Below are 23,802 nucleotides of genomic sequence, written 5' to 3'. Positions count from 1 at the left end.
TTGTAGGGTCATAAAATGAAGGGATGTTAAATGTAATAAGTGAAATTTTTTCTAATTTACTCATTTTTTAATAACAAATAATCTTCACGTTGTAGAATCTTAAATAAATATTGACATATCAATTTTGAGGGGAGAGCTTCATACCAAGCATATAAACAACTTACTCTAATTAAGTGATTGAGCATAAATGATTAATGTATTGAAATTAAGGTTAAATAGTTTGAATATTACTTGAGTTCCATTTTTGGTTGAAATAATTATTTGTTAGACTTTACTTATCTTCCGACTGAATTTTAAATTAATGAAAACTTCTTTCAGTTGATGAACCAAATGATTAAAACAAAATAAAATAAGCAACTTACTCTTAGTTGTGTCTTTTGTGGTATTGTAATTGACTATAACTGAAATATTGTGAAACTATAGTTTTCTCTCCTCAGTTACCTCAATGATGTTTTATGTAATATAGATAGGACATTTGTTTGGGAGCACTGCCTTTTCATATAGATTTCCTCAAACAACTTGGGGAAAATGACGAGCAATCATCGTGTTGGTCTGTTGGAGTTGGAAAATATTTTAAACTAACAAAAATATTAAGGAATTTTATAGGAGCATACAGCTGGCAGCATGAATTGAATTGGAGAGGTTACTTCCCAACTTCCAAGTTCCAAGTGTCTGTTTGGTTCTGCATTCCACTTTCCACATGCAAAATTGCTCATACGAAACGTAGAAATCAGAAGCTACTTCATTTTGACGCACTAAGACAGAAAATCTCTTGCACTGAAAAAAGCACGTGAAGTAGGGACAGGCTTGCATGCCAATAAGTAATAACGAACCACACACAAATCGAATGCCGCGATTCGTATTATCACATGACAAATCTATGGATGCTGACGCAGTGATGGAAATCGGATGAATTAAAAAATGTGATCCATGATGGCGAGAATCAGAGAAAGATATTAACAATTAACGCACAAATGGAGAACAAACAAATTAAGAGAGGACAACAATGAAACCACGAAAAGAAAGAGAAGGCGAAAATGACAAGGACGTCTTCACAACGATTCATTGTCGATTTCATATATATATACCTAATTTCATCTACTTTTGGACAATGTCTGGATAATTTCATCTATGGCCCAACTAACATAACGATTTTCATTTTGACAATTTCGTAAATGAATGAATAAATGGGCTTAGAAAATAACTTCTCAAGTTTTCATGGGAATATAACTTTTTCACCTCTTAGTACGTATGAAAATAAAAGCTGTATAAACATGAGAATATATATATATATATATATATATATATATATATATATATATATATATATATATATATATATATATATATATATATATATATATATATATATATATATATATATATATATATAGAGAATAAATATTCTCAACTTCATATTTTAAAAAACATAAGAAAATATTGTGAAACAAACATTTTCCTAGAGTCAACTATAGAGCATGCTAATCAATTGACGTGATTTTAAAGTTTAATAAAGTAATTTTGAGTTAAATAATCAAAAAGAGAGTTTTATGCCTATAATAATCTTACACAGATTAATTCATATTGTCGTTCGTGGAGGATAATAATAATAAAAAAGACAGGGAGAAAAAAGGAAATTGAATTATGTTTTTAATTAAAACAATCCAACACATAAAAACGATTGATAAAAAACCTTTAAGAGTTTTTTTAAGGATTTAAGAATCTTTTATACAAAAGAAAAACTTCACAATCAATCTATCCTTGTTTGTTGATTAAACAAATAAAGATAGAGAAATGATAAAGAGAGCACCAAAGTTTACACACCACAAGACTTATCAAACTTATTAAAAAAAATGGCTAATGTAGGTTGAAAATTTTAGTTTGTTCCGTTTTTATGGAAGGATAGACAAATTGACTTGCCTAAAAAAAAACTATAAATATTATCAAAAAGTAGTTTTAGATTCTTGTTAGCTAGTATTCTTTTCTCTCTTTTTTTGGTTTACCTAATAGTTTTAATTGCATTATTTCATCTAACTACTTTTATTTTGGTACAAAAAAAAGACTAATTAGATGAATTAATTTAACTAATCTAACTGCTTTGTTTTCAATATTAGCAGCAACAATAGAAAATATAAGAGAAGCACATTTATCTTCATTAATAATCTCCTAACCTAAAAGCTTTGAGTTCTAAGCTCGATACCACTTTTATTCTAAAATGAAATGAAAATCCGCAACCTTATACTAATCTTTTATTGTCATTTACTTACTTTTTCTTTTAAAGGGCTAGCGGGTTAAAAGAGCGAGCCTAAATAGTATAGCAGGTTGAATACTCTTTATGTATATATACATTCTTAACTCTATGGTTCCACGTTATGCAATAATAGATCTACATCTATAAAGTGGGTGTTTAGTTCCATGTTGTACAATAGTAGATTCGTGTCTAACCAAAAGCTACTATGCATAGTTTCACGTTTCTGAGTTAATTTGACGTAAAAAATAAGATATACTATGTGTGTTCATAACTTTACTCCAAACACACAGAAAGAAAGTTGTACTAATATCAAGAACAATGTCTTAAATTTCTTTGGTGTTAACGTGTTCTAAGGAGAGTTTTTTTCACTATTGTATAATGTCAATTTTAACAAGGGAAACTTGGTTAGTGTTTTCCTTTAGGTTTAGTTTTTAGGTGAGATATCCCAAAATGATTGATAAAGTGTGGTATCCTTAATTGACATTGTGCCACAATGAAAAAAACAATATATTTCAAACTTGACTTGAAGACTAATATATGTCAAATTACATAATTGTTATGTAATTATTACATCTTCATTCAACAAAATTTATTTAATGACAAACATAAAAATGTGTGCACGAAAAATTAACTAAAAACAAAGATTGATCAGCAACTTAAAAAAACTAAAAGTGATAAGGATCATTTTTAATTTCATGGAGTATTAGTTAATAAAATAAACATAAATATATTTATCAAAAAGTATATTTGATACATTTAAAATATAATACCGATGTTTTACTAAAATATATTTCAAATAATTAGAATTTTTTTTATAAAATACGAAATATTATTTATATCAGTCTTTTTTAATCACTGGTTAATAGAACAAAACCCTTAGCAGCCATACATCATTTAATTATGTCAACTTCAACATAGCCAAGTTATTAGAATTGTTCCCTAAACAGATGTCATTTGCATGGACAGCTAGGCATAATAAGATTCTTTAAAGCCAATGGTTCACATTTAATTAGACACAAAAAATGGAAACGGAAAGTAACGAAACATTAAAAACAAAAATAATTTTGGGGACAATGTTGAATGTTGTAGTAAATCGTTGACCAAGAATTGCAACTAGAGATCTCAAAGTGAACCTAGACCTCATTCCATCCAGGTGGTCCTATCACATATTCCCATAAAATAGTGTTACTAATTAAGTAGTAGACAGTTAATTAAGGTTAATGTGTCTTTTTTAGAATTTATAGCACCACAGCAACTTTCCTTTTCCACGTTGAATTCATTCATTGCTCTAGTCTGGCGTGGGCATATACTACAAGAAGATTCATACATAGCCTTCACGCCATCTACACTCTGCTCTCTCCTTTAATCACATCCAGGTTCATCCACCTTCCCTTCTTTATCTACCTTTCTTTCTTTCTTCTATTCACTCACCCCTTTCTCACTCTTCTCTTTCCCTCTTTTCACACGTATTCTCTTTCTACCCCAACACCTTCTTCATCATTCCCCTGTTCTCTCTGTTTCTCTGTTCCCCTTTTCCTCTTGTTGTTGCTGCACTTACCCATTTCCTCAATTCCCGTCAAAACGCAAACTTTCACCTTTCCCATTTCGGGTTGAACCCATGGACTCCCAACCGGGTCTCTCTCTCGGGTTAAGCGCCACTCTCTCATCACCCGCGGCTCCACTCAGTGACACCACCTCTGTTCCGTGGCGTTTATTCAACGAAAGACACCCCAAAAAGGAAGAGCAACAAGAAGAAGAAAAAGAAGACGAAGACGGTGGTGAAACGATTAACTTCATGGACCAGCGCGTGAAGAGGAAGATAGAGGGACACCAACAACAACCCTGTTTCCCTTCAAAGCGCGTGGCCGTGGATTCCTCAGTGGGGTGGTGGAACCAGCCACTGGGCGTTGCAGACCCCGAGATTTTCGATATCATGCAGAAGGAAAAACGAAGACAATTCAAGGGAATTGAGTTAATTGCTTCCGAAAACTTCGTGTGCAGAGCAGTGATGGAAGCTTTGGGAAGCCATTTAAGCAACAAATACTCCGAGGGAATGCCTGGTGCTAAGTACTACACTGGTAATCAATACATTGATGAAATCGAGTTTCTATGTTGCCAGCGTGCGTTGTTGGCTTTTGATCTTCACCCCAACAATTGGGGCGTTAATGTTCAACCTTATTCTTGTACTTCTGCTAATTTCGCTGTGTACACCGGGATTTTGCACCCTGGGGATAGGATCATGGGTCTTGATTCGCCTTCTGGGGGGCATTTGAGTCATGGTTATTATACTCTTGGTGGGAAGAAGGTTTCTGCTGCTTCTATTTTCTTCGAGACTTTGCCTTATAAGGTTAACCCGCAGAGTGGTTACATAGACTATGATAAGCTTGAGGAGAAAGCGATGGATTTTAGGCCCAAAATACTTATCTGTGGTGGGAGTTCGTATCCCAGAGAATGGGATTACGCGAGGTTCAGACAGGCTGCTGATAAGTGTGGCGCGGTGTTGATGTGTGACATGGCTCATATCAGTGGTCTTGTGGCGGCTAAGGTGATTTTGATTTGATTTCTGTCTCTTCTCTTGTTTCTGTTCAAATTATGTTATCCACAAATATTAGTTTTGCTAGAAGTATCAGCTAGGAGGATTTGAACCTTTCACCTCTGCCTGTAGATAATTTAACCTTTAGCTATAGCACATACTAGTCATCTCTGTCTGTAGATAATTTAACCATTAGCATAGCACATACTAGTCATGGATTTAATGTTTGGATATTTTTCTCATATAAGTGTTTATGGAGAAGCTTATCCAAACAGGACTTTCGTACAATTTTTTTTATTTTTTACTAATAATGGATTGAGTGAGTGTAGTTTAGAAGATAAAAGCAGTTGTAAGTGTTGTTTAGAAAATCAACAATTTAGATTGTGATTAAATACATGCTAATATAATAATGACTATGATGTTGATAAGATCTCAATGGTTGATTTTTTAATTAAACAATTGTAATCTTGCTTTATCATTTAGAGTGCATACTAATTTGGTATAGTTTTTCTCATATAAAATATATTTAATTGAAGAAACGTCATATGTGTTTCAACTCTGGTACAATTTTGGCATTCCTTCATTTCTAGTAAATGGTTGTGAACCAAATTTGCTGCTCCCTTTATTTGTTTGGTCCTTTGCAAAAGGTTTTAATTTTCCACTGCATGTCTAAATATGTTTTTTAAGTATATTAACGGTGGTTTTTACAGGAAGTAGCTAGTCCATTTGATTACTGTGATATTGTTACCTCAACCACTCACAAAAGTCTCCGAGGTCCAAGGGGAGGTATCATCTTTTATAGAAGGGGAATAAAACTAAGGAAGCAAGGTTTTGTTCATAATCATGGAGATGATAGTAATTATGATTTTGAGGAGAAAATAAACTTTGCTTTGTATCCATCATTACAAGGAGGCCCCCACAATAATCATATTGCTGCTCTTGCCATAGCTTTAAAACAAGTTGCAACTCCAGAGTACAAAGCATACATGCAGCAGGTGAAGAGAAATGCACAGGCATTAGCATCTGCCTTGTTGAGAAGAAATTTCAAATTGGTGACTGATGGGACCGACAATCATCTTTTGCTGTGGGATCTAACAGCACTTGGCTTAATTGGTAATTTCTTCAGTCAACCTCCCCCCCCCCCCCTCCCCCCTCTCTTTTTTTTGCAAATGTATGTTAAAATTACAACTGAATTTGAAATGAATATGTTTTTTCCTGTTAATAATAATGAGTTATTATTTGGTGTCTGGAGATGGGAAATGATTCTAGTACAGAAGTGGCTTAAATTTTATGATTTTGTCCCTAACAAATTAAAATTTTATGCTCATTCTAATTGAACTTGTTGTGCACTATGCAAGTTAAGCTTAATTAAAATTTTATGATTTTGTCCCTAACAAATTAAAATTTTATGCTCATTCTAATTGGACTTTTTATGCACTTCTATGCAAGTTAAGCTTAATTTCAATTTTTTTTTCTTATAAAATCACAGAAGATGTAAAATCAAATGTGTTTAGTTTAATTACCTTTTATCATTTAGTTTTGAAATTCCCCCTGTAACTCTATGTATGTATTGTTGAAGCTCCTCTGATTATGAAGTTTGGTATACAAGATTTGAGTAATCTGAACGAGAGATAAATAAGTGACAGGAATGGATCGTATCATTTCAAGTTTTAACTATCTACTATTTATGTCGAGAGATATGAAAACAATATTTAAACATGACTTGGTATGTGTTTGAGATCCATTCCTAGTAAGGGACAGGGTGAAAGAAAAGAAGAGAAGAAATAGAAATGAAGTATTAGGCTCTATTGTTTTGAATTTTGAGTTAGTAAAGATGGCAAAGAATATATAGTTTTGATGGTTATTTGAAAATTTAAACACCATTATGCATGTGCTGTGCGTGCTACTCATGATTCTGCACACTCCTTTTCCCTTCTCTTATAAATTATGTCCTTGAAATTGACATGAACATGCTCTCTATAATTTTGTTGTGTATTACAGACAGAAACTATGAAAAGGTCTGTGAGGCGTGTCACATCACTCTCAATAAATGTGCCATTTATGGTTCGATTTCTCCTGGAGGAGTGAGAATTGGTGAGTAACTCTCATATAGTACGACTTAAGTGTGGTATTACTATTAGACTGCTAGTATAGTACTAAAGTTCCAATTTCAATCTACTTAATTTCTCCTGTTGAATATGATTGCTAGTGCAGCAAATATCGTATGTTTGCATTATCATTTAGTTTAACATTTAAGCGTCCGTGCTTGTTGCTTGGCTTATGATTGTTTTTAAGCAGCAAGTCTTTGATCAGAACTCTTAAATTATAATCAATTCATGTTATAGCTCCAACTTCCACATATTTACTAAATGGTCCTCAGAAGTCCTATTTTCTAGAGAATTTGATTGGTGGAAAGAAAGAAATGTGTATTTATCATATGCTTACAGACTAGCATTTCCTTGTGCAGTTGAGCATAAACGATTGTGCATTTTTTAAGTCACATTTATATTCTTTTGTATTTCAAGCCAATTGTATTCCATGTTAAATCAAATTACTGTGGAGTCTTCTCCATTATGTTTTGTTCTGGTTCTCATACGTTGATTTATTTCATTGTTATTCAGGTACTCCTGCAATGACATCTAGAGGCTGTTTAGAGGAAGATTTTGAAACCATAGCTGATTTTCTTCTTAGGGCAGCTCAGATTACCAGCATTGTGCAAAGGGAGCATGGGAAGTCATGCAAAGATTTCCTCAAGGGTCTTCAGAATAACAAAGATATTTCTGAACTCAGAAATCGGGTTGAGACATTCAGTTCTCAGTTTGCAATGCCAGGATTCGATATTTGATAATTGAAAGTGTAAACATCTATTGCATCATCATGATGCGTCTTAGCTTACCATCATTTTGAATTATTTTTGCATAGTAACCCATAGGCTTTCACCCTACTAGGTAGCTTAGCTTATGTAAATTACGAATGCAAATGGTAGTCAAATCGTCATGCAGTAGCTATATACACCATACTTAGCAACACTTCGCATATTGATGACCTTGAAGATTGTAAAAATTGTTCAAGGTTGATACCCTTTTCTTCAACCACAACTTTTGTGGCTACCTTTGAAGAAACTCCAGGAATACAAATGTTACTATTTCATGCAATTTGAAGTGACCATGAAATTATTTTACAGTCTTTCATTGGATGTTTTTCTGTGCTTGTTCCTGTTTATGGGCATATAGTATGAATTAAAATATGAGAATGCCATCTTCAGGTTCAACCAAAGTTTATTTGACAAGCTGTCATTCTTTATATCAACCGCTGTACTTTTAACCATTGCTTTAAACACAAATTCTGCCCTTCTGGCATGAGGCATGAGGCATGCTGGATGATATCCAATATATTACACTTGTTTTGTTCTTTTGTCTGTGTCTGTGTACACTTTCAATGTTTATTTTATTGTTTGGTTTTAAAGCATCATTCATGTGGAACCCTTGTGAGGAGGCAAGGCATGAATTTGCGGCAAGGGACAAAAAGCATGAGATACGGTTAGAAGTGAGAAAGTGACCGCTGAAATTTTTTTGTGGCATATTAATTAAACATCCCAAAACCCCAAAAAGGGGAAGTTGAAATTTTTTGAAACAGAACAAAATTGTGAGAGAAAGAGTGTTGTTGTCAGGCAATGGGAGAATGTGGTGAGATGAAGTTTTTCATCATCATCATCTCCATTGCTTTCAATGTGAAACCGAATCAGACAAAAGCTTCCCAAGAGCAAAAGAAGTTGCCTTTGACGTTAAAGCAGTCCAGGAATCTCAGAGTGGCTTCTTTTTCTCTACAGTCCTAAGCCCTCCCTTCCCATTTTTCTTTCAGGACTATAACGAATGATTAGTCATTTTCCGTGCCAACCAAAACTCTTTCTTTCAAATTCATTCTTAATAAAGAGAAAAAAATACTAATAATTCAATCACTGCCAAAAGAAAGCCAATTTAAAATTAACCCCCCGTACATACACACTGTCACACTGTGCGCAGTCATATAAGTGTCTTAAAATTTTCTTCTTTTTTTTTAACTTTTCTTGTTACACCTTGTACACTTTTGTCTTTTTCTTCCCTGACTGCAATTAGAGGGGGAATGGAAGTTTCTTTCTTTCCCAAAGAATTAAGCTTAACTTAGCTCTCTCATGCAAGAAGATAATTCCATTTCATTCATTCATTAATCCATTGTCAATGTTGCTTTCAAACCCAGAACCACATTCAATTCGAGAGAACCTTCTTTACATGCTTATGCGGGGAAGAAAAAGACTTGCCGTGGTAACTGTGAAAATCCCCCCAAAAAAAGACCCAAGTGATAATAATAATAATAATAATTAAAGAAAGGGTTAATAAAAGGTACAACAACCCCATCAACTATTCTTCTACCTTGTCTTTGTTTCTATTTTTTCTTTTTTCTTTTTTCTGTTTTTCTTGTAGGCAGCCAGAGACACCTATTCCATTTTGAATTTGTGAATGTTGTTTCTCCTGATTCACTCACCTATGACTGCAAAAGTCCAAAAGCCTCTTCCTTCCTTCGACAATCTCGTCAAAGAAATCATCAAGCTGAGCAACAATGTTGTCTGCCCCAGATCTGAGAACCCCAAAACAGGCTCTGAGATTCTCCACTCTCTCTCTAATAGCAACCTCACTCTCCCACTCCACTCCCCCCTGAGACCCTCTTCTCTCTAACTCCCCTCTCAGCTCTTCCATAGCCACCTTCGACCTCCGAAACTCGTGCAGCAGCATCCCCTGCGCGCCGCCCATGTGCCCGATCTCCGCCGCCACCCGCTGCTGCAGCCTCGCAGTCGACATCATGAACGCCGATCCCAGGAACAGGCAGCCCTCGTACCCGCACCCTCCCAGCACGAAGTCCGAGGAGTCACCATAGCAGTAGACGAGTCCGTACAGAAGTACCATAAGCAGCAACGAACTCACGTTCCTCATTGCGTACAGCACCCCTCTGAACCCGTTGAACCCGTTCAACTTGGACTCGATCGACACTCTCTCCTCAAATCGAAGCGACAAGGGCTGAATCCTCGCCTCCATTAATCCTCTGTTCTCTTCCTCCAATCCCACCGCCTCCCGACGACACCCTGCTATCGCCCTTATTACCTGTTTCAAACAAACAAAAGCGTCCACATTTAATATCCGACTCAATATTACCTTGTTTGGAAGGCAATCTTTCTCAAAAGAATCTTTTTTTGTTTTGTTTCGAAGGAGGATACACGTTAAAACAAATAGAGAGAACGAAAAATTGGTGACCTGGCGAGAGAGTTGGGGGGTGATGGGGCGGTGGGAGTCGAGGGAGGAGGTGATGTTGAGGGCGGCGGAGTAGTAGGTGTCGATGCTGGAAATGCCGGACTTGATGACGTGGCAGGCGTCCCAGAGTTTGGAGCTTTCGTCCATGTACTCGTCGAGCCATTTGTCGCCGACGGGGAGGTGGAGTTTCTGAACCAGGAGAGTCAATTGGGTGTGGAATGATCTTAGAAGAGAGAGTGCTCTTTGGAGGAATTGAATTGACATGAAGTTTGTGCTGAGGAACACGCTCTCTAGATCGTCGATTCCTCGCGTCAGGAACGAGTAGAAGCCGTTTACGGACGAGGGATCCATTTTAATACGGTTTTACAAATTAGTAGTAATATTAATATTTTTGAAGAGAGTGGTGAAGAAGAAGGGGAAGTGAAGGGGTGAGGGTAGAGATATTTAAATTGAGAGAGAGAGTGTGGAGGAAGAAGAAGGAAAGGCATAAAGGGAATGGAGTGGAAAAGAAAGGAAAGAGGACCCAAAAAGTGAAAAGAATGGAAGAATGGAATATCTTGGAAGCTCAGGTTTCTAAGGTTGAAAAGGATTGTTGGGAGCAATGATGGGTGTTTCCTACATAGGTGAAAGGATGATTGGTAATATGCCATTTTCATTGTTTAATGGACACAAAGCAACACACCAAGTTAAAATCTAAAATCAAATCTAATATTAAAGACCTTTCCAAATTAAAAAGAATTAAAAATAATATATATATCAGTCCGGAAGATCAGACGATAAAGGAGGATTAACAAGGTCAATTTGTGTTTCTGTCAACCTTTAATTGAACAATTCTCAAAAGGGTTGAGATTGCTTTCATTATTTTGTATAAGATACATATCACTAAGGGCAAGAAGCCGTGGAAGAGGCAGCAAGTAAGTGAGATTTTGATATTTTTTCATTTAAAAATATGAAGCAAGGTTGAGATTTTCGTGGGTGGGGTGATGCAAGGTTTGACTGGATTGACTGGGTTGTTTGTTTGTATAAACATGAGTTTTGCGTTCTGATACAGGGTGGTGGTCACGCTTTTGTTTTGGCCTCTTCTTTCCTCAAATTCTTCCTCGAGCTACTGAAATGTACTGGCTCTTGTTCAACTCTTTTCTATTGAAATTTGCGGTTTTGTTTTTCCTAGACTATAGTATTGGTTCTGTTGGTTTTTCCAAAAAGAAGAAGGAACTGGTGGAATGGAATGATGAGGCTGCTTGTACTAATGTGTTTCGTAATCTTCTACCATACATTGAATCAGTCTTTTGAGACCATATGAGCCCTTTTACCACTTTTATTATAATTTACAAGTAGTAGTATTTCATTACCTTAGGTTTTGGACAAAAAAGAATGATGCTTCCTCATACCTTCCTCTCAATCCCCTCTATTGAGTATAGTATTTAATTTCGAGCACTAACTCCAAAGTTGCATAATCCAAATCTGAAGTATTATCATTTTAATTACATATTGTTCAAGCCATTAGCAAACTAAATTATACATGCCCATGCCATTGATTGAGTAGGCCTCACTACCCATCAAGCGACAGATATATTAATAGAAAAAAAGGAAAAGGATTTTGAGCTGCATAGTTTCATCATTGTTCAGTATTGCAACTGGGTCCCATAATATGTGCATCATACCGAATGAGTTTTAATTGATTGATCGTTTTAAGTCACTAATTGAATGCCACGAAATGTTTTCTTTCTTTTATTCTATTGGCAAAATTATATGTAATGTGTGTGATTCCCTCTCTTTTTGCTATATATATATACACTCTAATTGCTATTTATATAGATGACTTTATTTTATTTATTTATTTATTTTCGTAGTTGGAAGAGAGGGGAATGGGGGACCATTACCGAGCAATCTAAATTATGCATTGGGTAATGTAACATCTTATTAAATTTTGGTTGAAACGAGTGCTCGTGGGTTTTTGGAGAATGGGACATCTTAGAAGTATGTTGGTCTTCAAAGATTTCATTGGAAAGTAAATAATGAATTGGAGATAGGTAAAGAAGAGATTGCACAAGAGAATTAATATGGGCACCCGTCACAACAATGGCAGCTTACAAAAAGCTGAATTCGTGTCGGAAATTTTATTTCACCAGTAAGCACCTGTGTTGAAGAAAATACTAAGTAGGTGTAAATATATTTTTCCTTCCGGGCAGTTTAGTATTTTTTTTAAATCTTTATAAAATGTGTTTATTTAATTTTTGGTTATTAAAATATTTTATATAACGCTTTTAACAGTCAAAAATATTTTGAACAATAAAAAAGTTATTTAAAGTATTTAAAAAAAAAAACACATTTTAGAAGAACTAAAATAAATAAAAAAATTACAAAGACACAAATAAAAAAATATTAAAATACAACAATTAAAAAGAGATTTAAACCTACCAAGTAAAAGTTGTAAGCTATTGTGAATTTGGACTAATATGATACTTAACTTGAGCTTGTTAGGGGGAGGGGGAATGAAAAGCAAGGGAAACTGAAGTAGAAAAATGTATTTTCTTTTTTTGGTTTATTATCATGGAGGGTAATATATTTATATAAATTGTGTGCGTGTTGTTAATATTTTTTAATTATAAAAAGGAGACACCTTACTCTTACTGGATAGAGTATTAATGACATGTTAGACTTACAATAAAGGTTCACTCAAAAGATTATTGTATAAACCTAAATCACATGTAATCTTGTTTAATTGCAACTACTTAATTATCACTTATGTATCAATAAATTTTCTTGAGAATGATTGTCTAACAACAGAATTTTTAGTGGTTTTAAGAGAAATCTAAACCCGTAAAAATGAGAATGAATCCTATTTTTAACTAGTGTCAATTGGCATTGACTTATCTTTAGTATTTTGATTTGGATATGATTTTTTTGTCAACAATGAAGCATTCTACCTAGTTTTAACATCCTTTTCTAATTTAAAGTGAAAATAGGGCATATGTGAGTTGTACATGTCCTTTAAAAAACATATAGTCACAGTAAGACGTTTTTCTTTATCAATTAAATAAAAATATGTAAAATGAGAGTTAACTCGGAATCTTTAGTTGTTTGTGTCAACTCACATGTGCTTATACTACCTCTTTTCCATTTTTTTTATTTTTACTTTTATGTTTTAACCTTCTATTTAGTGTAAAAATAAAATATATGTGAGTTGCAAGCACCCTAACAAACATGCATAATTACTATAAAAAAAATTAAAATGATATTATCTTATATGTTGTTCTATATTATATGACAGTGTATTATAAAATATATTTTAATTAATTCTATAGTGAATATGTTTAAGTTGCTTCCATAATATTTAAGTGACTAAAATGAATTCATCGGAAAATATTTTGGATATATTTTTAAAATTTGTCACCGTCATATATATAAGTAAGTACCCTTTGATGCTGACGAGTGATCACCAGAATATCTTATATTGTTAAAATTAAAAATGTTTTTACATGTATGACACGAGTCATTTTCTTTTTATCATTTTACATCTCTGTATTACGCATAAATCACCGCATATTGCTAAAAGCCTCAAAGCTACTTGAGCTTTTCTATTTATGAAGATGAATTTGCCCCTTGCAAATTCTCATGCGTAAGTAACGTTGGTGCATTCAAATCAACAAAATCATCCTAAGAATGTCCAAAACATGTCTGCTAGAATCCGAATAATATCAATGTGATAATTTTGCTATAAAAATGATGATGTCAGGATGGAGTGAGTGGACATTTAATCATAAAAAAGTGGTTTTTCATTGAAAGTCATGTTTTCTCAAAAAAGCATCAAAATATTTACAATATCAACAGTCCACCATATTACGGGAATGCATGCTTTAGTGAATCAAATTGAAGGTATATAGACTCATCAATTTCCAAATTGAAGGTATGATGCAAAATATACTATTCATCGTTTCACATTCCATTTGCATGTCAGACTCCATCGTAATGAGTGATTCAATTCTTTTCCAATGACTTAAAACGGTGGAGCAAGGAGATGCATGCAGGCCATTGACAGAATTTTTGTTCAAGGAGTGTTGATCAAAGACCAAAAGATAAAGAAAAATTTAATACTACATGCATAGTGTATGCAACAAATTTAGTTTATATTACAACTGACATAATTTGTTTAAACTTTAATATATCTAAAGATAATATTGTCAAGCATATAATAAGAATACATTTTCACTTCAGAAGTTGTTCGAGTCCTTGAACAAGAAAAGCAAGCTGAAGGAAAAAATCTTCTAAATAAGGACTTGATTTGGTTGCTTACACTGAAAGGGAATCCTTTGCCAATAACATTTAGCTAGCCAAAATATTAAAAAAGTTAGCGTAGAAATTGTGTATCTTTTATAGTCAAGATCCTTATGATGAGGCCAAATTTATGTGAAATGGCTTATCTCAGCCTAATTGCAGTCGAGTCTTCCATTGACCTCTTTTTAAATGGCTTTGTTCGAAATAGTTTTAAAAAAACGATTGTTGTTTTGACAATAACAGAAATAATAAAAAAAATAGGTTTTAATAAATGCATATTTTTGCCATATAAATTAGTTTTTAAAATGATATTAAAGTGGCTATTTAAGATGAAATTAATTACAGTATTATTGAAGGAACTTGTTGGCAATTGATAAAGGTCACTGTAGTGACATGTTTATTTTAAGAAATTAGATGGAAAGTCTTTCGTGTTATATATATTAACGGTTGGACGTCCAATTTCTTAACAAATCATACCTCGGAAAGGTAAAATTAATCAATTAGTAGTAACATTGTTATCCACGTGATAACAATCAATTATAGTCCTAAATCATGGTTTACCACAGAATATTATAGGCTTTGCAACTAGTCAACATGACTCTCATTTACCCTCTCCCTAAAATGAAAAAGAAAACAAACTAGTGTTAGTATACCTACAAACAGCAAATATGAAACTCGAGTATTTTTATACTAAACCAAAAATTAAAGAACCCTCCCATTCTTGCGTGCCAAACAAAACCACTGATGAGAATCCAAACGTTGCTTAGTCAAAAGGAGTAGTTGTGGATATAAGATCCGGTGGTGGGCAAGGGCTTGTTTGTTCGTCTAGGGTAAAGGGTTCCATTTCCTCAACGAGATAAGAGGAACCACCTACGATCCATGTGGGAATCAATGAAAATAACCAAAAAGAACAATGGGTAGTTATTGGAATTGCTTTAAATATCTAATTGGTGGAAGGAATAACCAATGAAATGTAACGAGTATTTGAGCATGCATTGCATATAATATATAGTTGCATATATTACAATTTGCAAAATGTGAACGTAATAAATGTTGGCAATCCTCATGTGGGTCCATTCATTGACCGAAAGTAAACACATTGGACGGATGGATTTGGGTGTCGAAATCTCTTTCATATTCCTCATCATGATTTTTATCTAGAAAAGTCTCACGGTAGAAGATTATTTTCATTTGGCCCTTAATGCTCTTCTTAGATTGACACAACTGGATGGTCCACAGCTTCAAAGAATCGAAAATGATACAGAGGAATGATTGTTTACATAGAAAATTCAGTAGGAAAATTTAACAAAGGGATAAGAGCAGAGAGATCAGATTGATCTAGGGGTCGGAAAATGGTGTAGGCTGAAGGGAGAAAAAAGAAGAAAAGATTACGAGTTTAAATTTTTTTAATTAATATTTTTAACAAAATTAACAAATTAATATTTATTAATAAAAAAATAAAGAGATAAGAGCATAATATGCATCCAACTATTTCAGCCGAGTTAGGTTGTGTTGTAGCTTGGTAAGTCTAATCTTGATAGTTTGCTTATCATATTAATTCTCAATTCAATTGGATTTCTAGGGGACCATTGACACTTGTTTCCTTCTTCTTGGCCTTAAATTCTGACAAGAGAGTTTCTACTAAAGCTCACTTTCGTTTAGGACAATTCTAAAGGGTGTAGCAAAGTAACCCCAAATGCTTGCTAATTTGTGCTTTTGTATCACTTTCAACCATGTAGATAGGCTTATCATAATGTGGCTGTTCATTAATCTAACCAGAGTTTGTGGTAAAATTGAGGTAAAATTGTAAATTTGGTCTTTCTATTTGTTTTAGACTTTAATTTTAATCCTCCTATAATTTAATTCAGGAATTTAATTTCCTATTTTTTTTGCAATTTTGTTATTTCAATTTCCAACCCCAAAATTAAAGGTTAATTATTAATTGTTTGTCTTGATCGTTACGTGCAATGCTTTTATTGGACGTTGATCGTCACATGTTACGTTTTTATTGGAGGTTGGCATCAATTAGGTGCACAAAATTAACGTCAAATAAAAGCACGACACATGGCGGTCAACATCCAATAAAAGTGCGACACATGGTAGTCAAGACAAACAATTAACCGTCAACGTGTAATTTTGGAATTGGAGACTAAAATAACGGGATTGCAAAAAATTGGAGGGCTAAATTAGTTAATTAAATTATAGGAGAACCAAAATCGAATTCTGAGACAAATAGAGAGACCAAATTTACAATTTTGCCTAAATTTTTTAACAAATTTCTTTTTGGTTTTTCATGTAAATTCCTGCTTAAAGGGATATCATATAATGAATTTTAAATGTGACTTAATCCCGATTAAAAATTAGTCTTATAAACAGTCTAAAGAATCAAAATTTGTAGGAATATCTTAAATATTACTGAAAGCCTAAAGTCCTAATTACGATAGTTATCAAATAAAAATCTAACGACTTTTGAATTAAGACTTTTTTTAAAAAGATTTGAGTTAACTTGTTTAGTTAAGCTAAACTTCACCTATTTAACTAGTAAATTTTTTTTCAAGGTCTTAATTTACCTTTTTTTTATAAAAAAATGACTTAACTTAAAAATACACTTAATAGTGAGATTTATTAAATATTTTTTTTTTAAAAAAAACTAGTATTTCTAAAAGAGTTTTTGTTAACTAATGCTCTTAGAGCATACCTTAAAGATCTAAAAAAAAAATATTTATTGTAAAAATTATAAGAGAACGAACAAAAATCATAAACAACATAATTATACGTATTCTAATAAAATTTTCTGATTTCGGTTCTTTAATCAATGTCACAAAGACATTGTTTAACATTTAGCTTTCTAAAATAAATTAGAAGTTACTACACCTAAATTTATATGTTAGTCAGCATAAACCATGGTTGTTTCAAGACAAATCAAATATTTTGTTAGTTAGCTCACAATTATAGTGGACGTGTAAAATCTTTCTCTCTCTCCTACTGGAATATCATGATACATGGAGAGAATCCGACTCAAAGAGATCAAGTTATTTTTTATCTTCATTTTTCATTCTCCTTAATCTAATACTTATCTTTAACTATTAAATTACAAGAAAATAAAGGTTAAAGATAAAGATTAGCTCTTTTAAAATTATTTTTGGAATAATATGATGCTTCATCTTTTATATAACTATTAAATTAATTTGCTTTCTTTTATTGAAAAATATTTTTCTTAACATTTTATTTAGAATATATAACAGCATTCAATTTTATTTCGAACCACAACATTTGAAACTTCTAATTGAGGATGACTTGAAAAGAAAAATATATTAATCCAAAAAAAATTAAGATTTAATGAGCATTGATTTAATATTGAAGATCCTGATATAACTTTTCCCTAGAATTAAAGGTGTTGGAAAAAGTGTTAACAAAACAAATTGATGTCTTATCAAAAGTATATATTAACTATACCAAAATGTTGATTTTTTTTATATATAAAATGAATACGATACTTATAAAGTACTAATTGCAATATTATAACAAGTTTTTCAAAACTAAAATTATAATTTCAAAATATCTTTATTAAAAAATAGTAATGATTTAATGGACGAATTGTCAGAGTAAAAATGTAAACATTATTACTTAATTATAAAAATTTAGTTAATAATTTATTCAAAAAAACTATAATTAATAATATTATAATTCAAAAATTTTAGAAAATGAGGATGAATTAATTATTTTAAATTCTAAAAAATAAGAATAAAATTTACATAAGTCTTCATAATTTTTAAATCCAACCCTTGGTCAATAAGCTTTGTTTTTAATATATTAGCAAATATAATTTCAGAAAATTATAACATAAATTTAATACAATAATAATCTTATTCTTATTCTTATTATTATTATTATTATTATTATTATTATTATTATTTATTTAAATATATTGGCATAGTATATTTGGATTTTTTAATCACTTAACTTTTTTTAACTTAATAAACTTTTAAATAAACTTTATTCTAACTTATTCAACAAAAACTAATTTTACTTAACGTGAGTCTAGGCTAAGTTATAAACTAGCCTCTAACAAAAAGTTTGACCTGGATATAATATATTGATGGTGCTAAGGTTTCCAAATGAAGTTCATTCACAACACGTTGCACTATAAATTAAATTTGTAGTAGCTTGAAGTCTATAATAAGATTGATTTGGTGATGAGTGGAGAAGTGAAAAAAGAGAAATCACGAGTTGGAATTTTTATACTAACAAAAATTAATTGATAATTAAAAAATAAAATAAAATTATAGTAGTTTCTTTATGCACTCTATTAAAACTTAGTCGAACAATTGTTTCCATGATTGTTAATGATTTATGCTTCTCTTTTAACTTATTTTTCTTCAGGTCAGTCTAAAGCCAAAATTGCTTGAGGAGAAAATAGATTCAACAGGCAAACTGATGATAGGAGCTTGACACCCTCCCTTTACAGCACCATGAATTCATCATCGCTACTGTGATTACCCTTTTTTCTTCCCATGAATTACTACGCTGCTTGAAGAAATTAATTAATCGTGCTGTACTGCTTATGTATTATGACCAATCATGTATTTATATACAGTCTTTTCTTTACACGATTGTTAACTTTGGAGTAAAGCTACATATGCAACTGAAAAACATTGCTTTTAGAAAGGTAAACAAATTAATGCGTAGATTAGTATATATGCTATACCATGTAAATAAAATAAAAAGGAATTTGTTATTATGATTAGCTCTAATTTTAGTTTATTTATTTTAGTTACATGGACCAAAAATTCACCCAAAAAAAGTAACATGAACCAAAATATTTATAAAAAGTATTATATTTTAAAAAAAACAAGTTAAATAAAACAATTTTTTTAGTAAATTAATTTTCTAGGCAAAATGATATATAATCCCTTAAACCAAAACTATTATAAGACAATACAAGACTTTTTTGTCTTTTGGAATACTCTTAAAAAAACACAACACTTCTAAACCTACTTCATGAGATTATACTTTAGCTGGATTAAGGGTGTATATATATAGAGAGAGAGAAGTTTAAATTCTAACAGTTTATTTTATTTCTACTATTAAATTGTAGAATCAGAATAACATTTTCAATTATATCTGTTTAACCGCATTCTTTTGCACAATGGCACCAACCGGTACCTAAAAGCGGGAGCAAGTTCATTGGGTGAAATACCAACTTATTCACTTTCTCTTCACAAGGGTGACTTTATATTTTATTCGCCTACCACAAGATGTTCCCATGCTACAACGTAATATTTTTTAGAACAGCTCTATTGTTGAATTTTTTTGGAGACTCTATTGTTGAATTTTTTTGGAGACTCTATTGTTGAATTGATAAAGACTTTAACTTACGATTTTAATAATTTAACTGTAATTAAATTGTGATAAAAATGTAATAATTAAATATATTTTAATATTGTATAATATATTAAGTAATAAATTAAGAAAGGTAAATTTTTAAATTAGAATAAAACTATCATAATACATGCCTTATAATTTTTTTTAAAAAATAATATTAAACTAAATAATAATAATAATAATGATGATAACTTATAAGCGAGTCTCATAGGTGAACTTTCATAACATGGCATTAAGTCCTCATTGGTTAAAAATATTTTCTGATAAAATAAAAATATAAAAAATTACAAAACAAAACATAAAAAAAAACTCTTTAAATTAGTTCTTTATATCTAAGTTTAATTGATTTTGGATTGCTTAATTTTTTAAATAAATCTGACCGAACACTTAACTAGTTTATCAAAATTTCAGTTGAATGATGAGTCTGATTTTTTTTCTTCTTTTTTTCAATCTATGTTATGGGGCATCTGATAGCATGATTAATTTTAGACACAAGTACTTCGAATAAGATTCGAATTTCGAACTCCGAGCCATAAGTGTCTCCCCACATGTACTTAGAACATTTATTCATCACATGACTCATTTTAATATAGCTATTAAATTACCAAATTAAATGAAAATATATAGTCTTTTATTTTTTCAATTAATTAATCATAATTCATAAAGGGCACTTTTGTATTTGTAGGATGAAGATGTTCCCACTACTAACTTATCACAAACATGAGCAACTTATTCCCTGCTCTGTTTGAGAAAAGGGAAAAAGTATTCTAAAGCTAAGGTAAAAGTGTAATATGTAGCTAGCATTATGGGGCAAGTGGGATCCACAAAACTAAACAACTGGATGATAATTATATTCTCAACCTTCTAAAGTTAAAGATTTCTTTTCGCCTGGGCCACCTAATGACTTTATTATCATAAAAACTTCACTTCATATTTCATTCACGAAACAGTTTAAAATTAATGAAAACAAAATAAATATTCTGCAGCCAATCATGCAGTGCAATTATTTGAGAGATCTTTTCTTCTCCAGGCTAAAATTGTTAATCGTTATAATAATTAATAAAATTAGCAAACAATTAAAGAAATTAGAAAACTCCATGCATCTAATCGTATTTTCATTTTGGAGTGGTAAAAAAAGAAGTGAGATACAGCGTGACAAGGTGACAGAGATGCTTGATACATAATAAAAGTTACCATATACTTTATTTATTATTATTAATCACAATTGATGATGTAGTCAGACTATTTTTTTTTGGTCCAACATCTTTGTGTCTGATTACTTGAATACTTATGAAGGACACAGTGGGAGGCAAAGAGATTAGAGAAGATTAAAGAGAAGGATAAGTAACTGTGCGCAAACACGTCCACTATCATCTACCTCTCATGGCTTCCTAAGCATATACGTAAAAATCCATCATTTCCACACCTTTCAAGTAGCATCTAGTTGATATCTATGGGGTCACTTAGTGTATGCGGGACTAGTTTTGCCTGTGTGCTTGAGAACGCGTGTGAGACACAAGAGAAGCAAAAGGGAATGGAACTCGTTAAGGGTCAACGAATTAGCATATTACTTGTTAAGAAACAAGTAAAAGGGTTTGAAATTATTATATGAGAGGAAAGGACCCAATGATCAAGTTTTTTAGTGTATAGCATAGGTTAGGGTCTATGATGATATAAGCTAGGGAATGCTAGTGCTCATAGGTTCTGTGAATGCGGCAACATAGGGAGGCCTTTTTATGTGGGCAGCCACAGGCGAGAGGGTGTTGGAACTACCTTTTTTCATGATTGTGAATCTGATATGTGATTTTACCTTCAACTTCCTTTACCTCACCGTGATGAGAAGATGCCACATGTCGCCAAGCTTGTCACCGAATGCTGATGAAGCACGAGCTTCTGACTTGTCACTTGCGGAGCGGGGTCAACTTTGATACTAGAGGTGTTTGTGGATAAATTTGGGTTAATTTTCATCTAATTTAATCGGTTTGTTTTTTATAATTTAATTTATTTATAAATAATTTTTTAAAATTATTATTTTATATTATAATTCATCTAAATATTTAATACAATTAATATAATATCATTAACATAATATTCTAAAATAGACTAATACAAATTAAAATAAAATATTATTTAACGAGATTTATTATAACAGTCTAGACAACAATTATTTCTTACAAATTAATTTCTTGTAATAAATTTTGTTATAATCAGATTTGTTGTAAAAAATAAATATGAAAAAAGATGAAATAAATAATAATGTATTTGAAAGTAATGTAAGTTTCAACACAAGTAATCATAACACTACAGTTTCAACACTTGGAGTCTTATTATTAACAGTATTTAAAGTTAAATCAAACAATTCTAAAAAATTAAACACAACCTTGTTAGCACAAAAATTGATATTTTATACAAATATAAAAAATAAAATAAGAAATTACATATATGATTCAATATTTTCCGCTTTATTTATTTCAACTGTAAGTCATTAACATTTTGCTTACCAAATCTAAGCTAATTTTGGATACAAATGAGAACTTGAACAGTAGTGTGACTTAAGAAGAATCTACGAAATGAATTTAAAATTTTACCCCATGTACTAAATGCAAATTCAAATGATACCACAGATATAGGATGACCAATATATCTCTAATCATGCAGGAAAAAAATATAAATTTGGGATGTTTTCAATTTTCACTAACTCAAAATGTCAAACTCGTGACCATCTTCAACATCTTCCTAATATTTATCTAACTCATTTTTTCACCTCACCCCTTTTTTTTCTTTATTTTTTATTCTAAATTCATCATTCGAATCATCATCCTTATCACCTTTGTCATCATTACATTGTGAGGTCATATTTGAAGTCAATGTATTAGAATTAATTGAATTGCTATTAGAATTTATATTTTAATGACCGATTCATAGGTCAGTTCAATGGGTCAACAAATTTATAAATATAAATTCGTGACTCAATTTGTGTATAAATAATTTTGATAAGTTCACTTCAATTTTGACCCAAATACATGTATGACACAATTCAAACTATTTGAATCAATTTACGTCAATTTGAATTTATGAGTAACCCATGTCATGAACACCTCTACATTGAATAAATCACACTCCATTTGATCTTGAAATGGAGGGACGCAACAATTCTTGGATAATCAAACTTACAATATTTCCTTTTTTACGTGCCTGAATTTTGACCTTTCTTACTTTGGGACAAGTGCTTTTAGACAAAATTGTATTTGTCCCAGTGATAACTTTCAAGTTAGTTTGGAGTTTAGACCCATCAAGCTTGTTTCTCTTGTTTGGATTTTCCACTTAAAATTTAACGGATCAATTGAAAAGGAGATGCAACCAGCTGGTTCAGTGCATAAGATAAAAAGTGAGTATTAAGTGGGCTAGGACTACTGCCACCATATAATGCACAGTTCAAGTATAGACCACATATATAAATGCACAGTTCAAGTATTTGTGGGGGCATATTAATGGATTTTGCTTGAGGTACACTAGTCTAGTTTGCATATTTTCCTAGCCGACAGTACCACGGACCAATGAAAAAGACTAGAAAATTTTTCAGCTGAATTTTCAATTTTATTTTTTTGAAAGTGGAGCCCTGTGACTGTTTTATTTTATATTCCAAAATTCAGAATTACCAAAAAGAAAAAAGAAAGAAAGAAGGAAAGTGGCAGCTTGCTTTATTTCCCACATTTTCTACACATTTCTCTTTTAAGTATTTATCTGCTTGGTTGGTTTGGCAATGAGTACGACGCACAAGCCTACTCCATTTTACTTGTTGGATCCACAATTTGCTCAGAAGGGTTTGGCATTTTAATGTGCAAAAACTTTGAACCCAATGCGTATTTGGTAGGCATAGGCCCACACTGGATTGTTAAGTGTCAGTGCACTCACTTGTGGCTTGATGGCCTTTAACTGTAAATGCGGTGGTGGCGGCGGCGGCGGCGGCGAGGGCATACTCAATAACAGAGCACAGTTCACAGATGCAATTATGTAATTATGCTGTTACGGCGGAAGTTAGATACTGAGCAGTTATAGTATATAACAGACGA

The 23,802-nt window shown here is 32.0% G+C and overlaps 2 protein-coding genes across 2 annotated transcripts; one reads left to right on the top strand and one right to left on the bottom strand.

Moving 5' to 3' along the window:
• Positions 1 to 3,511: 3,511 nt before the first annotated feature.
• LOC100776419 (serine hydroxymethyltransferase 7) lies at positions 3,512 to 7,939 on the top strand. Its single transcript, XM_003527873.5, has 4 exons — positions 3,512 to 4,796; positions 5,495 to 5,897; positions 6,786 to 6,878; positions 7,406 to 7,939. Exons 1-4 carry the CDS (start codon positions 3,870 to 3,872, stop codon positions 7,627 to 7,629), a joined length of 1,647 nt encoding a protein of 548 aa, XP_003527921.1. The 5' UTR covers positions 3,512 to 3,869; the 3' UTR covers positions 7,630 to 7,939.
• A 1,027-nt stretch (positions 7,940 to 8,966) lies between these two features.
• Positions 8,967 to 10,681, bottom strand: LOC100809357 (uncharacterized). Its single transcript, XM_003526555.5, has 2 exons — positions 10,070 to 10,681; positions 8,967 to 9,919 (listed from the first exon to the last, which is right to left on the bottom strand). The coding sequence occupies exons 1-2, from the start codon at positions 10,415 to 10,417 to the stop codon at positions 9,302 to 9,304; spliced, it is 966 nt and encodes a 321-aa protein (XP_003526603.1). The 5' UTR covers positions 10,418 to 10,681; the 3' UTR covers positions 8,967 to 9,301.
• Positions 10,682 to 23,802: the final 13,121 nt, after the last annotated feature.

This window comes from Glycine max, chromosome 6 (genome assembly GCF_000004515.6).
Source record: "Glycine max cultivar Williams 82 chromosome 6, Glycine_max_v4.0, whole genome shotgun sequence".
Lineage (NCBI taxonomy): Eukaryota > Viridiplantae > Streptophyta > Magnoliopsida > Fabales > Fabaceae > Glycine > Glycine max.
Note: the sequence above shows the minus strand (reverse complement) of the source record. Positions and strands in the feature narration are given on the sequence as shown.

Bases quoted from the DNA above. Each gene is read 5' to 3' on its own strand.
- LOC100776419 (XM_003527873.5), top strand. From the start codon at position 3,870: ATGGACTCCCAACCGGGTCTCTCTCTCGGGTTAAGCGCCACTCTCTCA. The intron at 4,797-5,494 runs GTGATTTTGATT...TGGTTTTTACAG, and splicing joins GTGGTCTTGTGGCGGCTAAG to GAAGTAGCTAGTCCATTTGA. The intron at 5,898-6,785 runs GTAATTTCTTCA...TGTGTATTACAG, and splicing joins AACAGCACTTGGCTTAATTG to ACAGAAACTATGAAAAGGTC.
- LOC100809357 (XM_003526555.5), bottom strand. From the start codon at position 10,417: ATGGATCCCTCGTCCGTAAACGGCTTCTACTCGTTCCTGACGCGAGGA. The intron at 9,920-10,069 runs GTCACCAATTTT...TGTTTGAAACAG, and splicing joins CCCCCCAACTCTCTCGCCAG to GTAATAAGGGCGATAGCAGG.